The sequence below is a fragment of the Penicillium roqueforti genome (genome assembly GCF_015533775.1).
Source record: "Penicillium roqueforti strain LCP96 04111 chromosome Unknown scaffold_22, whole genome shotgun sequence".
Lineage (NCBI taxonomy): Eukaryota > Fungi > Ascomycota > Eurotiomycetes > Eurotiales > Aspergillaceae > Penicillium > Penicillium roqueforti.
Genome location: NW_024067586.1, coordinates 273,882 through 292,688, shown reverse-complemented (window position 1 = coordinate 292,688; position 18,807 = coordinate 273,882). Strand labels below are relative to the sequence as shown.

The 18,807-nt window shown below is 47.9% G+C and overlaps 6 protein-coding genes across 6 annotated transcripts; 4 read left to right on the top strand and 2 right to left on the bottom strand.

Annotated features, from left to right (window-relative positions):
* Positions 1 to 168: 168 nt before the first annotated feature.
* On the bottom strand, positions 169 to 622 carry LCP9604111_7345 (uncharacterized protein; the record flags this gene model as incomplete). The annotated part of the gene is made up of 3 exons (XM_039075367.1): positions 169 to 224; positions 290 to 416; positions 482 to 622. 3 exons carry the CDS (start codon positions 620 to 622, stop codon positions 169 to 171), a joined length of 324 nt encoding a protein of 107 aa, XP_038926736.1.
* Positions 623 to 1,238: 616 nt separating this feature from the next.
* LCP9604111_7344 (uncharacterized protein) lies at positions 1,239 to 3,076 on the top strand (the record flags this gene model as incomplete). The annotated part of the gene is made up of 4 exons (XM_039075366.1): positions 1,239 to 1,748; positions 2,712 to 2,746; positions 2,820 to 2,919; positions 3,074 to 3,076. 4 exons carry the CDS (start codon positions 1,239 to 1,241, stop codon positions 3,074 to 3,076), a joined length of 648 nt encoding a protein of 215 aa, XP_038926735.1.
* A 24-nt stretch (positions 3,077 to 3,100) lies between these two features.
* Positions 3,101 to 8,090, top strand: LCP9604111_7343 (chromatin segregase YTA7; the record flags this gene model as incomplete). The annotated part of the gene is made up of 2 exons (XM_039075365.1): positions 3,101 to 5,144; positions 5,197 to 8,090. The coding sequence occupies 2 exons, from the start codon at positions 3,101 to 3,103 to the stop codon at positions 8,088 to 8,090; spliced, it is 4,938 nt and encodes a 1,645-aa protein (XP_038926734.1).
* Positions 8,091 to 11,095: 3,005 nt separating this feature from the next.
* LCP9604111_7342 (Sec63 complex subunit SEC66) lies at positions 11,096 to 12,105 on the top strand (the record flags this gene model as incomplete). The annotated part of the gene is made up of 3 exons (XM_039075364.1): positions 11,096 to 11,201; positions 11,314 to 11,624; positions 11,728 to 12,105. The coding sequence occupies 3 exons, from the start codon at positions 11,096 to 11,098 to the stop codon at positions 12,103 to 12,105; spliced, it is 795 nt and encodes a 264-aa protein (XP_038926733.1).
* Positions 12,106 to 13,496: 1,391 nt separating this feature from the next.
* Positions 13,497 to 16,076, bottom strand: LCP9604111_7341 (pentatricopeptide repeat protein; the record flags this gene model as incomplete). Its single annotated transcript, XM_039075363.1, has 1 exon — positions 13,497 to 16,076. The coding sequence occupies one exon, from the start codon at positions 16,074 to 16,076 to the stop codon at positions 13,497 to 13,499; it is 2,580 nt and encodes an 859-aa protein (XP_038926732.1).
* Positions 16,077 to 16,250: 174 nt separating this feature from the next.
* Positions 16,251 to 18,705, top strand: LCP9604111_7340 (uncharacterized protein; the record flags this gene model as incomplete). The annotated part of the gene is made up of 8 exons (XM_039075362.1): positions 16,251 to 16,310; positions 16,369 to 16,581; positions 16,639 to 16,712; positions 16,765 to 16,999; positions 17,047 to 17,186; positions 17,239 to 17,512; positions 17,560 to 17,681; positions 17,730 to 18,705. The coding sequence occupies 8 exons, from the start codon at positions 16,251 to 16,253 to the stop codon at positions 18,703 to 18,705; spliced, it is 2,094 nt and encodes a 697-aa protein (XP_038926731.1).
* Positions 18,706 to 18,807: the final 102 nt, after the last annotated feature.

The following is an 18,807-nucleotide window of genomic DNA, read 5'->3' as shown; positions in this document are numbered from 1 at the left end:
AATATAATAAGGATATTCTGCAATGTTTAGTTGATCGGGATCATCACAATGTATCTCCAAGTCTGGAAGTGCCATGACATTATTCACAGCCACAATATAATATAGTGCTAGGCATCAATGAAGCATAATATGGTACAGGTTTTCTCGAGATTCTTCTCAAGATTGTGTTCATTTCTGGGTGCTAGTGATCTCCCGGGCTTCTTTCTCTAGCACCGCCACTTTTTCTGCAGGAAGGGTTAGCGACATGCAAGATAGGGTAATGGAATGTATTAATTTGTGCTGTTCTCACCATTTTTTGCCACCTTAATCTCATCCATTTCCAATTTTAACCAAGTCCAATAAAGGACCTGGTAGACGAACACGCCCCCCAAGAAGATCTTGGCGAAGGGACCAGCAAAGGCTCGATATTTATTCATCTAGACACACAAAGTTAGAAGATTGCAATTAAATACTGCGGTCTGGAAGAAAAATATGTACACACCCCTTCCTTGTATGCACTTGGTTTCTGAGATGAGTTGAATGTGGCTTGTGTGGAGGTGAAGGTGCGTCGGCTCATGGGAGCTCGAGCGGATTGGAAAGACATCACAGCCGGTGCCAACCGACGAGCTGGTTGCGAAAACATGTTGTGATCTTAATAAGCCGTTGCCTTCTTTCTCGTTGTTGATATCCGAGAAGACGAGCTAGGGTGATGTTGAAGTTCGCATCCTATTTCGGGTATATCGGTCTTGGCGTTGCTTCCTCAGGTGTCAATTTATTCGTCTCTCTTCCTCTCGTGATTAAGTTGGGTATACAATCCAAAAATAATCGACAGAAAAGGTAAGTACTGCAGCACATATATTTAACTAGCGTGGATTTGCTATATATGGGGTTGAAATGGCTAGTACTTTGATTACCCAGGGGTGACTCTTCCAGTATATGTATTCATGACCAATTTTCTCTATCAAAGTTCAGTTTTTTCTAGCATTTGTCGACTATCACATAGAGGTGACTTTTTGGGTGTCGGCGCTCGACTACCTAATGATGTAATGTAGAGTTAACCCTTTGCCTTGAAAGCTAACTCCCTTCATATCTAATTTATCTCCAAATTGTGTCCTCCAATATGGTCTTCAGAACAGAGACTTGGCGGATTGAACGCAAACGAATTGGATGGACAGAGTACAAATTTCTGTATAGAAAAGGCTATAAAAAAGCTCGTTGTGGGCTCGATCTCTTCGTACAGCTCATCATTGCTGATTACCATGTCCGTGAACTTGCTCAGCAGAAGGAAGCGCTGCAAGAAAAGGTTCGGGCACTCCAAAAACTGCAAAAGTACCGGTGAAGACGAAGTACAGCTCGAGAAACTGGATAAAACGCAAGAGGTGCTCCAGAAGGAATACTGGTATCAGGAGTGTGAGCTTCACAAGTGGCAAAGCAGCATTCCCGGTGGCCCTATGAAACTTGCCTATGAATCATTAAGAAAGAATCCGAAATGGTATATGCAAAATGAACTGATCAAGGATTGTGCTGGGAGAGGTGGTTGCTGCGGGCGTGAATGCGGATGCTGCGAGAAACGCGAGTCTACTCCTGAAAAAAGTATGGGAGCCGGTCACTGCACTACTGGGTGTGCATGCTGCTCGAGCTTCCGAGGATGTGAGCTCACTGCACAAGAGAAGAAGAATATCAGAGATGCTCTGAGAGCGGCCCTCAAGTATTCAAATAGTGCTTATCTTCTCTCAATGTCGCGTGCTTACATTATAAGGGACCGGAAAGTCTAGGAGAGGATTGAGGAGGTCGACTTGGCGTCAAAGCTGGCTAAATGGAAGGAAATTATCGGAAGGAAGTAGATGGCTACTCGTGAAGTGATGCTTTTGACACTATTGCTTATTTGGAGATTCAACTGTTGAGATATACACACATGGTCAACTAAATCCATTGCTATCCTAGAAATTACTATCCCTCCAGATAAAAAGATTTCCCTGTGATGTCGCGATGGCAATGTAAGTGGTCTCGTCACTTGTTAAGATTAGATATTGAAGTCTCCAGGGCTTTTATCGGCGCTGTAGTGCGACATGAATAACATCAATAGGTATATCAATGAAAAACAAATATCACGAGAAAGAAACTAATAGATTCTCAATTGGCTTGGTGAATGGGTCGATGAGTGTCGATGCACGTCGATCTTCTAGTGCAGGGGCACGAGCCACTGCTGAGTCAGCGGCACATGATATCAGGTCCGGTCGAAAGCGTCGCAGAGAAAAAGACAACGAAAAGGAAAAAACAAAGGGCCCTATTCTCGTCTCCTTCATGTTCCAAATTGCCCTCTGACACCTCCTGCCATCATTGTATCATGTCATTCCCCCACACCTTCATCAATCCTGAATGTGCCGTATTGGGGCATCAAAATGGTTAATAGAATCCATTTAGTCCATTCAGGAGGAGAATGGAGCTCTACAATAGCTCGATTCATGGGGGCTTGATTCATCGGCTGAAGGGTGACAATGGCTATTGAAGCAATTCCCCCCATTGAGAGAGGGTGGCACGTGCACTTTGTTGACTAATCGGTGCGCCACGATAAGTGGCTGATGAATTCAGGCAGTCAGCCCCAATGAGCGCGAGTCCTTTCCGCCCTTCTTCCCTGAAGTCTTCGTCCCTCGATCTCGCATCGTCTTCTACTTTCTTCTACTTGCTGCAATTATTTCTGTGTACTGCGCATTTGTCCTGGTGGCTGACAGCTTTCCGACACGTTTGTTTTCCCACGCGTTCCCGAGTCCGTGAGACCCTTCCATCTCTGCCCCAATTGCGCTCCACCACCGTGCCGTCTCCGCTAACATATTGATCAGCAATTGTCGGGAAGAAAGTGCCACGGTTACTGCTGTGACAGGAATATTCTTTCCCTTTGATCGAGTGGTCTGGCTGTTGCTGGCGACAACTGAACCATTCGTAAGTGTTGTCCCTCTGCCCGCATCGCGCAACGTCGACGATCCGCCTTTTCATCTTTGCGTCTTCCTTGTCAGCTAGGCATTTGACCCTCTTGACTGTGTTTTCATCGTACTTCCCAAATTGGAGCGTTGCATGCTGACGTTGTGTTTCAAAGTGATCCCCTAATCACCAAAACTACGCCATGGCTCGTGGCGCAAAGCGTACCCTGGACGAGGTCGCCATAAAGTCCGACTCCGATGACGAGGACTACAGTGATCATGCTCGTTATCCCCGTTCGACCGGCCGGAAGTCGAAGGCCAGCCCCAAGAAAAAGTCGCGGCCGGCCACAAAAAAGAGACGGCGCGACTCAGACGACGGTCTCACCTCGGACGAGGAAGAACTGTCCGAGGATTTTGACTTCGACGAGGTGGAAGAAGAATCGGAGGAAGAAGTCGAACGCAATGTCAGAGGAACGGCCCGTCGACGAACCACCCAGAGCCGTCGCCCGCGCTATGAGGAACCTGATTCGGGAGAAGACCTGCTCAATGATGACGGCGAGAGTGAGACACGAGCTCCTACTCCTTCTCCTCCACGCAAGAGCACCGTCATCAAGTTGAAACTCCCGCCCAATTACTTGGCCTTCACTAAACGTGTAACCCGCCGTACTCGTGACGCCTCAGAGGATATCTACGCCCTTACCAACTCTGGTCGTCATATGCACACTGTTGAGCGAGGTACACATACTCCAGAAGCCGAAAACCCATCCCCAACTCGCCGTGTTTCCAGAGTTGGCCGCATGGCCAAGCGCACGATCATTGATGAAGACGATGAAGATGAAGACGCCGAAGGAGATGAGGATGCTGAAGGTGATGAGGACACTGAGGAAATCATCAATGAAACAACTATTCAGGGCTCACAAATGGAGGTACTGGAAAGTGACGTGCCTCAAGGCGGCGCTGAAGGTGATACATTGCCACTGAATGATGGAGATCACGACCCAATTGAGAAAGTAATGCCGGATGAAGATGTTGTTCCTGAATCAGAAAATGGCGATTCGAAGAATGATCATTCCGAGCAGACTGATGAACCTCCAACAACTCGGCAACGAGGCAGGCTCCACCACGAGCAATCTCTTGAGGAGAATACCGCGCAAGGCGCGGCGACAAATGAAGAATCGCACCTACGTCGGTCCAGCCGTAAGCAGCCGTCTCGAAGCTCACAGCGGAAAAGCAAAAATGAAGAAAGTGATTTCGAGCCAGAGGAGGAGCCATCCAATGATGAAGAGGAAGACTCGGACCCTGAATCGCGTGCCTCTCCTCGTAAAGAAATTCAAGCTCGCGAGGAAGCGGAGGATAGCTCTGCCAGTCGGCGTCCTGGCCTACGCCAACGGCCTTCTCGAACCCGTGCGCCCTCAGAGGAGGCAGAGGAACTCGCCGAAGAATTGGAAGACCTTACTGGCCGTGCCCGTCGCCGTGCGAAGCAAGCGGTCGTGTATGAGAAACCGCGTCGCAACCGAAAGGACGTTGATTATCGCATCATTCGACCTGAAATGTTTCAACCTAATGAAGACACTGACCATGAAGTGACAGGGTCTCCATCCCGGCGTGGTCGTGGAGGTGGAGGCTGGCAGCGTACTTTGTTCTCCACATTAGGCCCATTCGGTGGCGGTGGTAATTCAGCGATTCTCGGTGTTCCTGGTGGCCCTACTGCAGTTGGAGGCGCAGACAGCGATAGCAGTGATGACGAAGGTGCCCCACAGCCGAATCGTGCTCCTGGTGTTGGAGTTGCAGCCACCCACAACCAGTCGGCTGATCCTGCTCAGACCTCATCCGGCACGCCTGCAAACCTTGGCAAGTTCAATAACAAGCAAGCTTTAGCTGACGCGGATCCCCTGGGGGTTGACATGAATGTCAACTTTGACCATGTGGGTGGTTTGCAAGGGCACATTGACCAGTTGAAAGAAATGGTTTCTTTGCCGCTGCTGTACCCGGAAATATTCCAGCGTTTCAAAATTACCCCTCCTCGCGGTGTTCTATTCCACGGTCCTCCTGGTACCGGAAAGACGCTCATGGCTCGGGCTCTAGCCAACAGTGTCAGCTCAGAAGGACGCAAGGTAACTTTTTACATGAGAAAGGGTGCGGATGCATTAAGCAAATGGGTCGGTGAGGCCGAGCGACAACTTCGGCTTCTTTTCGAAGAAGCTCGCAAGAACCAGCCTAGTATCATCTTCTTTGATGAGATTGACGGTAAGAGAGGCCATTCTGAGCATAGTTGACAATAGCTAATATTCTATATTAGGTTTGGCTCCCGTGAGATCGAGCAAACAAGAACAAATCCATGCCTCGATTGTCTCGACCTTACTTGCATTGATGGATGGCATGGATGGTCGTGGTCAGGTGGTTGTCATCGGTGCCACCAATCGACCTGACTCTGTTGATCCTGCTCTTCGCCGCCCTGGTCGTTTTGACCGTGAATTTTATTTTTCGCTGCCTAATCTCGAAGCACGCCGTGCTATTCTCGACATTCACACCAAGGAATGGGATCCTCCCCTTCCAAGCAATATCAAAGATGATCTGGCGGATATGACCAAGGGTTATGGCGGGGCTGACTTACGAGCCCTTTGCACTGAGGCTGCAATCAATGCTGTACAAAGAAGATACCCTCAAATCTACAAATCAGACAAAAAGCTCGTGATTGATCCGAAAACAATCGATGTCGCCCCCAAAGATTTCATGCTAGCAATCAAGAAGATGGTGCCCTCTTCAGAGCGGTCTACCTCATCTGGTGCGAGTGCCCTCCCCCCAAGCATTGAACCCCTGCTTCGTCGTCCATTATTTGAAATCAAGTCTTTGCTCTCCGAGATACTTCCACAGCGAAAGAAGCTTACTGCTCTCGAGGAGGCTCAATATGAGGAGCCTGATGATGGTGCAGGCTTCACCCGCGAGCTCCTTCTTCAGGAGTTTGATCGCTCGCGTGTCTTCCGACCCCGACTCCTCCTTCGAGGCCCTCACGGAATGGGCCAGCAATACCTCGCCGCCGCGCTGCTGCATGTGTTTGAGGGCCTGCATGTACAGGCCTTCGATCTCCCAACCTTGCTGAGTGACTCAACCCGCTCTCCCGAGGCAGCTGTCATCCAGCTATTCACGGAGGTCAAGCGACACAAGCCGAGTGTGATTTACATTCCCAATATTCAACTGTGGTTCCAGACTGTCGGACCTACTGTGATTTCTACTTTCATGAGTCTTTTGCGGTCGGTGCCGCCTTCTGACCCAGTTCTTTTGCTTGGCATTCTTGAATCACAAGAAGAGGAAGTGGATGATAGTCTAATAAAGAGCATGTTCGGGTTTTCAAAGAAGAACCTGTATGATCTATCTGCTCCAACTCATGATGCGCGTCGTGAATTCTTTGGAAAAATCATTGAATTCGTCAAGACACCTCCGAAGGGCTTCCCGAATCCAGAAAACCGCAAACTTCGTCAGCTGGAGAAATTGGAAATCGCGCCACCTCCGCCTCCCAAGCCCGAGGCAGAACTCACCAAGGAGGAGATCAAGGCTCAGAGGAAGAAAGATTACATATCCTTGAATCTTCTGAAAACTCGAATTCAGCCTATTATGGATCAAGTCAAGAGGTACAAGCGTTTTAGGTCGGGCGTGATCGATGAATCCCAAATCCGATACTTGTGGGAGGAAGAAAATCCCAACATTGTTACCAGTGATCTTCCACCGGATCAGCAAGATACCTTTCGGCCTTATGAGAAGGCATATGACAAGCATGGTGTGTTGGGTCTCCGTGAAACTGCCACTGGGAAGTTCTACTACAACCTAGAGATTGTGACAATTGAAAAACGCCTTGCAAACGGATACTACAAACGCGCCGTCGACTTTGTGGCGGATATCAAGCGAATGGTCAAAGATGCTCGACAGACTGGTGACCCGGAACGCATCTTGCGGTCAAGTGAACTTTTGACTAATGTCGAAGTTGATATCGCTAGTGTTATGGTAGCCGAACCAGCTCTTATGGCAGAATGTGAGCAGGTCTACCTGCGTGAGATGGCTCGTGAAAAGGAGGCCGCGGAGCGTGGCAAACGTGCTCAGATGGAGAATGCCCCTCCCCCCATTCCTGAGCCTATTATTGTGTCGCACGGCACGACTGAATCCAGCCTATCGACTGGCCCAATTCAACCCGTCGGGGACAATGAGGATGTTGGGAAAGCGACTTCGCGCCCTGTTACGCCCGCACCCCCGTCCAAGAGTTTCGCAAATGGAAGTCATCACGGCGATGGTTCGGATCTCAACGAGTTTGGTTCCCATGCTGTCGGCGCGAGCAATGGTACCCATGGAGATGGAGACGGCGACATTTTCATGTCCAATTCTGATGACCACTCGGGTAGCAAGGATACCCAGGGAAGCTCGTTTGGGCCATCAGCACAGCCCAAGCCCCCTTATTCCCACACTGCGCCTTCTCAGCAGATCCGTCGAGAATCTGGTCTTTCCAGCTTCTCTCAGCGAGGCCCCATGACTCCAATGGCCCCCGGATCCCAGCCAGCTGATTACACTAATGAAGCATCCACCACCCAGACGACTTCTGATAAGAAATCCTCTGAGCATCTGTCGAATCAAAACTACCACACTCAGAGCCCTCATGTCTCAAGAACCGAATACCCCGATCTTACTCCATACCCCGATCGCGTGTCACAGGAAGACCATCTGCCCGACACCCAGCAAAATGACAGCAGCCAGCCTTCTCCCCACCCCCGGGACTCGCTGCTTAGCAATGCAGATACCCAAGAGAATAGCGGGTTGAATGGAAGCCAGTCGCAGTCGAAACCGCAACCCCCGCTGTTCGATGCATCCAACATGCCAGCAACCAATGCTTCGGCTAGCTTGCAATTGATCCTGAACGAAGAACCCCATGAACCATTCGTTCTTGATCTTGAAGTTGTTGAGCGTCTGCACACGCAGCTAACCCTGTCAACTAGCGGATTCTCAGTGGAGCAGCTGGAGCAAATCAACACCAATCTAATGGACTATGTGTGGCATATGCGTGGAGAATGGAACCGTACTCGCGTCGCCGATGGTCTCGGCAAAACATACAATACAGTCCTGGAAGACATGCAGGCGATGCAGGAGATCGGACCTATCAGCCAACAGACCAAGGATATCTTGGCCAACCTGAGTTTTAGTGATGTCTGATAGAGACTCCATACTTTCACCCTTTTCTTTTTTGTCCTTTTTCTTACTTTGTCAATATGTTGACTCGGTTCATATTCCCCTCTGATCTGGCGATGGTTTTTCTTTTTTTTTTTTTTTCCTTTGTGGTGGATGGGGAGCAAATGTGTGAATTGCCCAATCTCTCTCATTGTTTACGCAAAAATTAGTTTCAGCGTGTTATTTCACATGGGAAACATGTAGACTATGAAAATAATGGTTCAAAACGTGGTTTCTCTTCGTAATTGTAGCTCTTATAGGTCGTATTGAGAATGGCCGGAGCGAAGCGAAGCATAACCTCGTGTACATGCCACGTGCCGGTTGTTTTCTTATGGACTCAAATGCGTAGGAAAGAATGCGGTGACAAGTGTTGAAATCCATTGTTGGCTTTCCAAACGCCGTTGGACTTGGGATCAATGGCGCCAACAGCGTTACAGGCGGAAACTACGGAGCACGTTTTTCCACAGAAAAGATCTCCAAGCGGTAACTTTCTACCACTTGAGTGAAATCATCCAACTTGTTGTGTTGTAGGCTAGAAGTGAGCCAATAAGCCAGTAATAGGGAAGGGGGGGGCGCTTTGCATAGCTAGCCTTGATTTGATATATCCCAAATCCCTACTTCATATTCCGGAGTACAACGAGATATATATTTGAAGGAATAATAGGTACACTGTTGTAAATGTTGTACTTCAGACAACGATACAAAGTTTGCAACGTTTATAAAGTAGTCAGCTATATTAACTAGTAGCTGCTTCCCACTTTGCAACTTACTTCTTCTTTTTTTCTTTATCTTTGTTATTAGTTAAATGTACTCTTTCTTCTAGTACCTCACAATCTAGGAGGTATTTATACCTCTATCGTACCTACTCTGTCCGTACTTTCTAGTTATAGAAGGAATCGCTCTTTAGTATCTATACCATTTTTAGAACAGTTTTTAGAGCAGTCATTAGATAATAAATACCCAGGAGAAAGGAAAAGAAAAACTACCTACGGGTTCTACTCGTCTAGTACGAGGACTTTCTGTAAACCATATAAATGGTGATTCTCTTTATAAGTAGAAAGTACAGATACGGTAGGACACTTAGATCGTTATAGATAAGACCGCTCCTCGAACTAGTTATACTTTATTTATGCTAATTTCGGATCGGAACCTTCCGCTTCCCAACCCTCCTCCCTCGACTGATATCGTGGTCATTTTCATCATGTCGTCAGTTGCAACCATATCTTCCTTCTCGCAAGTAAGCGCTCATTCAATGGACTTCTGCTCAAAATCATCCACCTTTTCACCGTTCAATGGTCCCGTTATCATCGATAAAATGGGGGTTCTAAAGTCAACACTCCGCGCTGGAGGCCTTTGGGTTGGCTTGGACTGGTATGCACAACAACAATTTTTTCCTTGATATCGCCAAGCGCATTCTCCGAATCGACCACCCAGCATCTCGAGATCTCAGGACCATGATAAAAGCGCTAAATTCGTCCATTGAAGATGTGAAAGATGCTTCTTTCTATACCTCGAAGGCCGAGATGGACAAAGGGGAAGGTTGCTGGTTACCGGATTCTGCCAGGCGTGCGTACGAGGCTACGCTGCGGGATATTTAACACCTTGAAAAGAACCGGGATTCATATGCGAAAATGCCAGAATGGAGCATACTACCTAGGACATGTCGTCGCCGGAAGTGGTATGTATCGCATCCGACTCAATGAGGACAAGCGTCGAGTGGCCGCTGACTGGGCTCTGATTGAAATGTCGAGCAATAGAATCCACCGAAAAATGCATGCTGATGAGGTCTCTGGCAACATATCAAGTTCGATGTTATCTATGTCTTTTCTCAGGCTAATTCATGAGCTTTAGGGGTTCCGGTACAGCAATAACAATAGCAGCGACATGATCGATCGTCCATATCATAGTGGTTTAATCCTCGATACCCACGACGGGTTGGGACTTTCCAAGTCCGGGCGATCTACTGGTCTAACATCTTCTGTGCTTTACAGCTTGGAATCTGTCGAGCTTGATCGGCTCAAAAGTAAACAGGGACATGGGTACCATTTTGTCATCAATTGGCTCGGAATGTCCCGAGTTAGGAACCCACAACATTTCGCAGAAGCCGGAGACTATGGTGCTTGGATAGCAAGAGTGGATGGAATGGTCTTCGGTATGTTGACCGGAGGGAACCAGCGGCAGGGGACGACCTACTTCTGCCAGATGACGGCGCCGTTGAGGTCAGAATCGCTCCCACACCAGTTCCGTGATGTCTGTCTACTATTTCGTCTATTTGTATGGAATTGGAGTTCAAATATCATTACTGGGGTGTATTATGTAACTCCGTGCTTGTAACATAACTAGTATATCTATACTCTTTTTGCGCCCAGCCCACGAAACGCCCTCTTCATGTTTTTTTTTAAACTGTTTCTGACCTCTTTCTAGTTCATTTGAAAGTATGACCGGGTGGCATTGTTCCCAGACTTTATAGATACTACACAAGTATAACATTTAAGATAAGAATAGGCTTTCGTAGGGGCCTAATGGGGGCCTAATAGGCCTACGATAGGCCGGGGGTTAGACTTTAGGCCCGGCATCCAGGCCCAAAGTTGGGCTTTGCGGAAGCCTACATAGAATTTAATATCACAAGTCTCTCCTGGCACGAATCTTTCGTTATGAGTGTCATTTATTATAGTATCGCTATAGTAAAAAAACGCAGCCTGAACCACTCTAGCCACATATGTAGTAAGTTGTACATCTACATCTATAATCAGCCCGAACTAGTTATAACTATCATGGAAGTAGGTTCGAAGGAGTGAACATGTGACGTGACCCACTAAACACCCTGGCCTTTCGAGCTTGTTGACCACCACATTTGCACTTCAAGGCCCTTTCTTTTCTTGATTTCACCTTCACACTTGGGAATGACAGCTTGACCATCTTTATTTCATTTTCTTTCCCGGACCTCCGATCTCTCCATATACCCCTGCCCGAAAAACCACATCGTCGCAATGTTCGACGTGGACTGGCTCAGTCTCGCCGTCCCAGTCGCCTACCTAGGCATTCTCTTGGGATCGCTTGCCACATTCTCCTCCCTCTACCGCAAGCGCAAGTCCCGTATGTGAAATACCCCTAGAAAGCCTCAACCTCTCAGCCTCTCCGACCATCTCGTGCGCCGACGTGTCCAATTGTCCCCAAGGCTAATATATGATTTGTGAATAATTTATAGACAAGGCAGCATCTCTAGAGCCATGGTTCCCTGCCCACCTCCAGCGTGATATCTACTTCTCTCTCCTCCACCTTGAACCCTCAACAACTTCCACAAAAGAGAAGAAGGCCCCCGCTATCCCTGACTCTATCTTCAAGGCTTCTCTTCTCCGTCGCGCAGCTGAAGACATCCGTCGCATTATGGCACTGCGCACCCAGAAGCAAGCTCTCACAACGCTCGTCCAACGTGGTAGTGTCGGCGATGATCTCTGGCAGCGATTCCAGCGCGCGGAGAAGGAGATGGAAGATGAGGTCAAGGATGTGGTTTCAGAGGTATGATAAGCAAACTCCGTTCTCTGTCGCCAAGAAACATTTTTTCTTCTCGGCGAACAAATGGTTGTATATGTTTTGTGCTTTACTAAACAAAATCAAACAGGCAAACGCCTATGTCCCCGGCTGGGGCCAGACTATCTTCCAGTCCGCCAACGAAATGATGAATAACGATATTTACCGCAAGCGCATGGACGATCAACAGAAAAAATTGGAAGAGGAGCGCCAGTGGTGGATCAAGAAGAAGACGAGTATCCAAGAGGGATTCATGAAGGAGTTGAATGAGGGCTCAGTAGCATCTACTGACGAGGCTAAGACTACCAACATCACAACCAAGTCCTCTGAGGCCGCATCTACGGCCCCTGCCGCCGGTGCCTCTATTCAGGGCAGTGATGACGATGCTGTTCTTGTGGAGGCGGAAACCTCGAGTACGCCTGCTTCTCCGGCAAGCGCAAAGAAGAAGAAGGGCAAGGGCAAAAAATAGATATGAGTCGTTTTTCCTGTTATTGTACTTTTTGGTTCAAAATACACTCTTGTTAGAGGTTTTTGGACTACGGTTTCACAAGAGAAATTACATTTTTAGTATACCAGTTATTGGTGAGGCTGAAGACTTAGAAAACCTATCAAAGTACTCCTGTTCCGGTCAAATATACAACGAACGGGGCTATTAAGACTAATTATAGCGACCTTAGCCACTGATCTGACAATAAATCTCTTGCGGAACATCTTTCCTCTAGTCGCCACCGAAGCATCTTGCGCATGAATTTAAGAAAGAGTTGCTGCTGTTCACCTTCTAGATTTCCCTCAAGGTGCTCCAAAGTTCTTAAGGGAAATTGGAACGGTGCCCTTCCAACTGCCTTGATCTTCAGTCAGGACCGGGAGCCCTAGAGGCCTGTATTATTCTAGTGACGTACCTTCAATATCAAAGAAGTCTGTAGCATAGTCACTGTTCTGTATCATCTCTCTTGGCGGTGGTCCAAGAAGCGCAATCATCTCAGCGATATGATTAGCGTCCGAATCTTGCTTCTGTGAATCTCGAGCGTAAAATAGATGTCCTTTTTGGAAAAGTCCTAGACCTGAGGTAATTAGATTGTTGACAGTTAGAGGATTGGTAAGTACACCAAAATATGCCCTCCTTACTACAACCCCGATATTCCAAATATCAACCCTTTGATCCCAAGACATTCGTAGTAAAACTTCGGGGGCCTGGTATATATATGGTTTTATATCACCTGAGTAACGGGCTGATCCAAAGGAGCCTGGCTAAAGTCGCATAAAACAGGTCGGTCATGCTGGTTTGTTTTCTTGAGCTTGTGAGATAAATAAATCACTCGATCTTCAATGATCTCCCGGGGACTAGGATTGGATTTCTCCGCCTCTTCGAAATCAGCTAAGATTGAAGGATCTTCAATCCCGAGCATAATGTTTTTTTCTTGTATGTCTAGAGGGAACGCGTTAGGAGGACGAATAAGAAGTGAAAATGGGTCTAGAAATATCATACCGGCGTGGATAATACCAGCTTCTGCATGGAGATAATCAATAGCAAGCAGGAGATATATCAGAGTCAATTTCAAGACTTTGGTAGGACAGTTGGTGCGACAATTGCCGAGTGTTAAAAAGTTTCTAGAGAAGGCGAAAAGGCAAAAACTCCATCAAGTGAGCTGAGCTAGCAAGAAAGAGAGAGAAGGAAAAGGAAAATCATTTGTGGAGAGGAGCAGAGGAAAGATGGTAGACCTCAGCGATATAAGTACATTATGTCTAAGTACAAAATAATATACAGCCCTAATCTAAGAGCAAAACAAACCGTCAAACGCCTTGATTTCTCAGTAAATCCAATGCAATGGATAAGCCAAAAAGGATAGGCTACTGACATTGTCACAAAAGCTTGCTATCCTCTACCCCTAAGGGCAGCCCCAGATCGATATGTTCGGCCAACATCTCCTTCGCCGCTATCTCGAGTTTATTTTCGACTTGAACTGGGTCCAAGGCATCTGCTCGGCTCATCACGATCCGTAGTAGACTTGCCATGATCTCTAGTTGGTATTGTTCCATCTCACGTGGATCTAGCTGCTCAAGACTCAATCCTTGCAATCGCAGGTTTTCGGCTTTGCGGTTACCCAACAGTTCGAGCAAACGGCTAACCTGGCTGATATTTTCTTTGCTTCGTGGCGTCGAAGACAAGCGGCGGAGGCGCCGTTTGGGAGTGTCAGCTGGTACACCAGCCAGTCGCGCAATTTGAAGTACTATCATGCGCGCGGTGGTGTCATCAGGTGCGAAGCCGAAGGCTGAATGCATCGAGTGTATGACCACTAATGTGCCGGGGACGTCTTTAGAGAGACAGAAACATCGCACAATCTGATCAAATAGAGCTCTAGGAATCTGCGCTCGGGTGGTTTTCTGAGTGCGAGGAGATAATTGGGAGTACCAGGACATCATATTGGCATAGAGTTGGCGTGCTGATGGGAAGTCCGCATCGAAAGCAGTACGTCCACGGTCGTATTGGAGCTTGGCACAGTCCCAGAGGCAGGCATATGTTTCCACGTCGGGCCGGATGGCGGTAGACATTGTTTGGAACTTGGTCCAGAGTTTTTTCACGTCTTGCTTTCGGAGCTCTGCGTATAGAAGGTGGTTCATGAAGTAAGAGTTCGGCTTGATGTGTGCATCACTAAGAGACTTGACCAAGTATTTGACCATGTCGTCGTCGCCTCGGCGTGTGTAATGAAGAAGAAGGATAGAGAAGGTCTCGATGCTCGCAGGTGGGACCTCTCTCTGCATAAACCGAGGCATGCGTACAGATTCTGTCTCCTCATACTTGACTTGAAGCCGGGGGGAACTCTCGGCTGGTAGGTATCGTCTCCATACAACATCGATACGCTTCTGAATCATGGCCCACCCAAGTCGCTCTGCCTTGTCGCGTGCACTCGTGTTCCCATCACGGAGCCAGCCGGCAATGATTCCGTTCAAGTGCTTGCTATCAGGCTTGACACATCGCTCATACATAAGTTCAATCACCAGAGCAGCAGAGTCGACCTCACCCATACCAATGAGCTTTTTCATCCAACTTGCATAGAAGAACCGGTTTTGGAACTGGCGAGGTAACACCTTGAGTGCCGACAAAGAGACCTTGTTTACTTCATTTTCATTGATGCTCGATGCATGAAGGTTACCCGCCAGGCCCAATGCGGCTTTGTACAAAGCAGTTGAGTCATTGGCCGGGTCTTTTCCTGTCACCATCATATCCTTGAAGATTGCAACAGCAGTATCCAATCGACCAGCCGTGAGAAGAGCAATGCTGATTTCATCATAGTCTTCCATGGTCATATCAGAGCCCAGGAATGTCTTCAGCCGCAGATAAAGTGCCCAAGCCTTTACCTCAGCTTCCTTTCCGGGCAGCCTTCCCCATGCTGTGATGACAGGAATGAGTACACGCGGCTGACGAGTTCGGTCGTTTGCCAGGAAAGCCAAAGCAATATCTTGAGCTCGTTGTGGGTTGTTATCTGCAGCAAATAATCGCACTCCGAGCTTCCAGTACTCTTCCAGATCCTCCTTCTTCTGAGACAACTCCGCTTGATATGCCTCCCATTGCTCTAGTGCAAGGCTGGTGGAGCCACTTTTATGCAGAGATGTAATATAAAACAGGATCTGAGGCGTAGCCAGTTCTTGGCCGATAGATGTAGCGTCCTTGGCCAGGATTTGCAAATGTTTTGAGCGTGTAGCCTGGTCAGACTCTCCTATTGCTTGTGAATCCCATATTGTTTCGAGTGCCCTCTCAGGCATTATTGTCAAAAACCCTGGGATGGTCTGCTTGCATCGTCGGTACCACTTCCATAAGTCCTGTCGAGCCCGCTCGTCTGACATCTTTTCTTGGAGTAGTCGTAGAGAATTATTGAACTTTATAACGTAAGGATGAGCTTCTGCTCCTGCACGCTTTGCTGCGGCAGATCGTCTGGCAGCTATTTTTCGCCGATTTTTGACGCCATCCTCCCAGTTCTCTTCTTCCATCGCGAGGCCTTCAAACTCCTCTCGTAGCATATCATCAAGCTCTTTGTCAAAAACTTGCTCCAACCCGGCCTCTTCTGCTGGCTCGGGATTTTCCTCGTCATATTTTTTCAGAGCTTCTAGAGCAATCTTCCTTTCCTTTTCTGGCAAACTCTTGATGAAAGGGCTGTTGGGAGCAAAAGGTCCCTCCTCCAAGACCTTCAATTCATCCTGGATCTTAGCGAGCTCCTTTTTGACCTCATCTCGTTCCTCATTCTGTTCGGCTTCGGGGTCGATTTTTCGACGTGTTTTGCTTTCGGGGGATTCTTGTTCGTAGAATGTGACTTTGTCGTTCGGTCCGCCAAAATTAAGACGCCGCGGAGCTACGGCGGAGAAGGTCCGGCGTGGAGCGCGTGTCGATGGGCTGCGGGCCACATGCTGACACCATCGGGCTCCTTGAATAGCCTGGCGCAGCATGAAGTCTGAAGTCTGAAGTCAATCGGTCATCGAATGCGACCAGAAAAGTTGGAGAAGTGAAGAAGTTCAAGTTCGGAAGAGAACCAATTATCGCCTAATTAGGTTTAGCGTTTGTCGCGCTTCCGCCCTTGAAGTCATCCCCATTGCGACAACCAAGCCCTTTCGAGCAGCAGTATGGATGCTGATGGATTGAACGATGCCTTAGGCTTGTCAAATGACAAGCCCCAAAACCTGGTTTGTTTTCGGATCTGGCATGGTATTCTTGGGATTGCGCGCTCACAAATCATCCCAGGGTTCGTACATCTACCAACCACCCAAACACGGAAAATCAGCAGGCGAACGACCTTCAAAGCGCCGCAAAGTCTCGTCAACTACCGGAAGAGATGACCAGGCTGATCAACAGCGCTTTGTGCCCCTTTTAAACGGAGACGAGAACGCCGAGTCCGTCCAATTGCGATATGATACGTATCAGGAGCTTTGGTCAAAGCAAGAAAACAAGATCCAGGTCAGTCGGGCAAATTAATTAAGACCGATAGTGATATATTGCTCACCGGGAGTTTAGAATATCCTCGAGGATGTCGATTCAGCAGTTTTGGCGGATGTGTTGTCCTTTGTCAGAAACACCTCACCTCAGACGTACGTCCCTATCCCGATGCGATCCACGAACGTGCTCTAACTAGGGTTTTAGATGTGATGGATGTATTCCTACAGCTTTGGTGACAGTTGGATCAAATGTTTCCTCGCTTAGCAGATTGCTATCACGGCTTAATGGTCAATTGATATCGACCGAAGAAGGCAGCGTCGTGGTATTGGAATCAGGCGATGCTCCCAATCTGAAAACAACGTTGAAGAACATCATCCGAGCTGCGGTTACAAACACCGATGGCAATGATGGATATCAAAAGTTCCTTACAGATCGTGCTGTATGTCGAATCAAAAACATCGCATTATTGTACTAACCATTCACCAGGGCCCTCGACTTCTCGGTTACGATCTAGATCTTCTTCACGACTATGTGCAGAGAAAGGGGACCAAGAAATTGGTCCTAGCGCTTCGAGATAGCGAGGCTTTTGACCCTGGCCTTTTGACTGATCTTCTGTCTCTATTCAAGTGCGATTGACATTCCAGACTTCGGTCGATCTCCCAACTGACCTTCTACTAGATCATGGCTTGACCGTATACCGTTCACGGTTCTATTAGGCATCTCTACCTCTGTAGAGCTGTTCGAAGGCAGACTGCCTCGCTCGTGCGTTGCTCTCCTTCAAGGGAAGCATTTCGAGGTCCAAGAGGCCGGGAACTGTGTCGACCGCATCTATGAGACTCTGCAGACCGACTCAGGCACCAATCTATGGCTGGGTCGCAACGTTACCAATACTCTGTTTGAAAACACAAGTGACTATTTTCAAAGTCCGGAGGCATTCAGCCGCATGGTCAAGGTGAGAACTATCCCAATGGCTTTAAAACAGAAATCTAATTCGTGCAGTATGCATACATGTCTCATTTCTTTGCAAATCCTCTGTCGGTACTATTAGCCAACCCAGATTCTACGGTTCTCGCCCAAAACAAGCTATGTGAGGCCGTCAGAAACCTGCCATCATTCCGGATGTAAGATTCTCCAATTCCCAGGTTATATCTCAACTAATATGATTCAAGGTTCTGTGAGGATCTAGTCGAAGAAGGCTCTATCAAGCAAATCCGAGATTTGCTAGAGGATGACGAATATCTTATTCAAGAGACGCCCAAGTACCTGGATGCAAACCAGCAAAGAATGCGAGGCATGTTCCAGGCAGTCCGTGTCATATATGTCTGTCTTGAACACACACAGAGCGCGAAAAAGACTACTGTGCCGGACCTTTCTGTTCGCGCACTCTCTGGCGAACTGTCTGAGTCCACTATTGTGGAAGAAATGGTGGCCGCAGCCAAAACCCTAGATTCTGATAAGCTGGATGAACTTCTCGTGCGTCTCAGAGGGATATTAATTAGTCGAGAAGCCGATGCGATTCAAGAAGATCTCAAGACTCTATTGGAAACGTGCCCGGAGTCCGGTCCACTGCGCAGTGGATACAATATCAACAGCACCGTCACAAGAACCACTGTCGTCCAGCAGCGTATCCGGCTAAGCAAAGGCCAAGCCGATCTATCGGAACAAGCTGTGGAATATACCAACATCGTCGACCGACTGGTTGCTCTTTTGCAAGTATATCTCACAGAAACCCTTATCAACCCACAAGATCTGTTTCTACATGAAGCCTTCTTGTTTGATCTGCGGAATCCATTAAAGGAAACATTCGCCCCCAGGCCGCGCTTTGCAATCGAGCGCGCCCTGGCTACTCCCTTTGATTACCTGCTTTCCTCGTCGGATGCCACTATGACAAAGGTCTCGGCCAAGCAACCTGCCACCGCGATACTTTATCAATTGTACCTTGATTCGGGCGCTCTGGTGAATGTTCATGATCTCTGGCAGGCTTTCTATGGTGTCTTTGAAACCGAAGAGGCTGATGGCTGCGATGACCGAGTTGTAATGTCTTTGTTCTATGGCGCTCTATCAGAATTGAAGGCGTTCGGTGTTATCAAGAACAGTCGGAAGAAGACCGACCACTTAGCCAAATCAGCGTGGATGGGGCTTTAGTATTATATTGAGGTTCAAAGAAAATTCATGGCATATCATATTTCTTGCGTGGGGTATCATGGACATAAAGTACAGTAGCTGGAAAGCTAGTTTTGAGAGTCG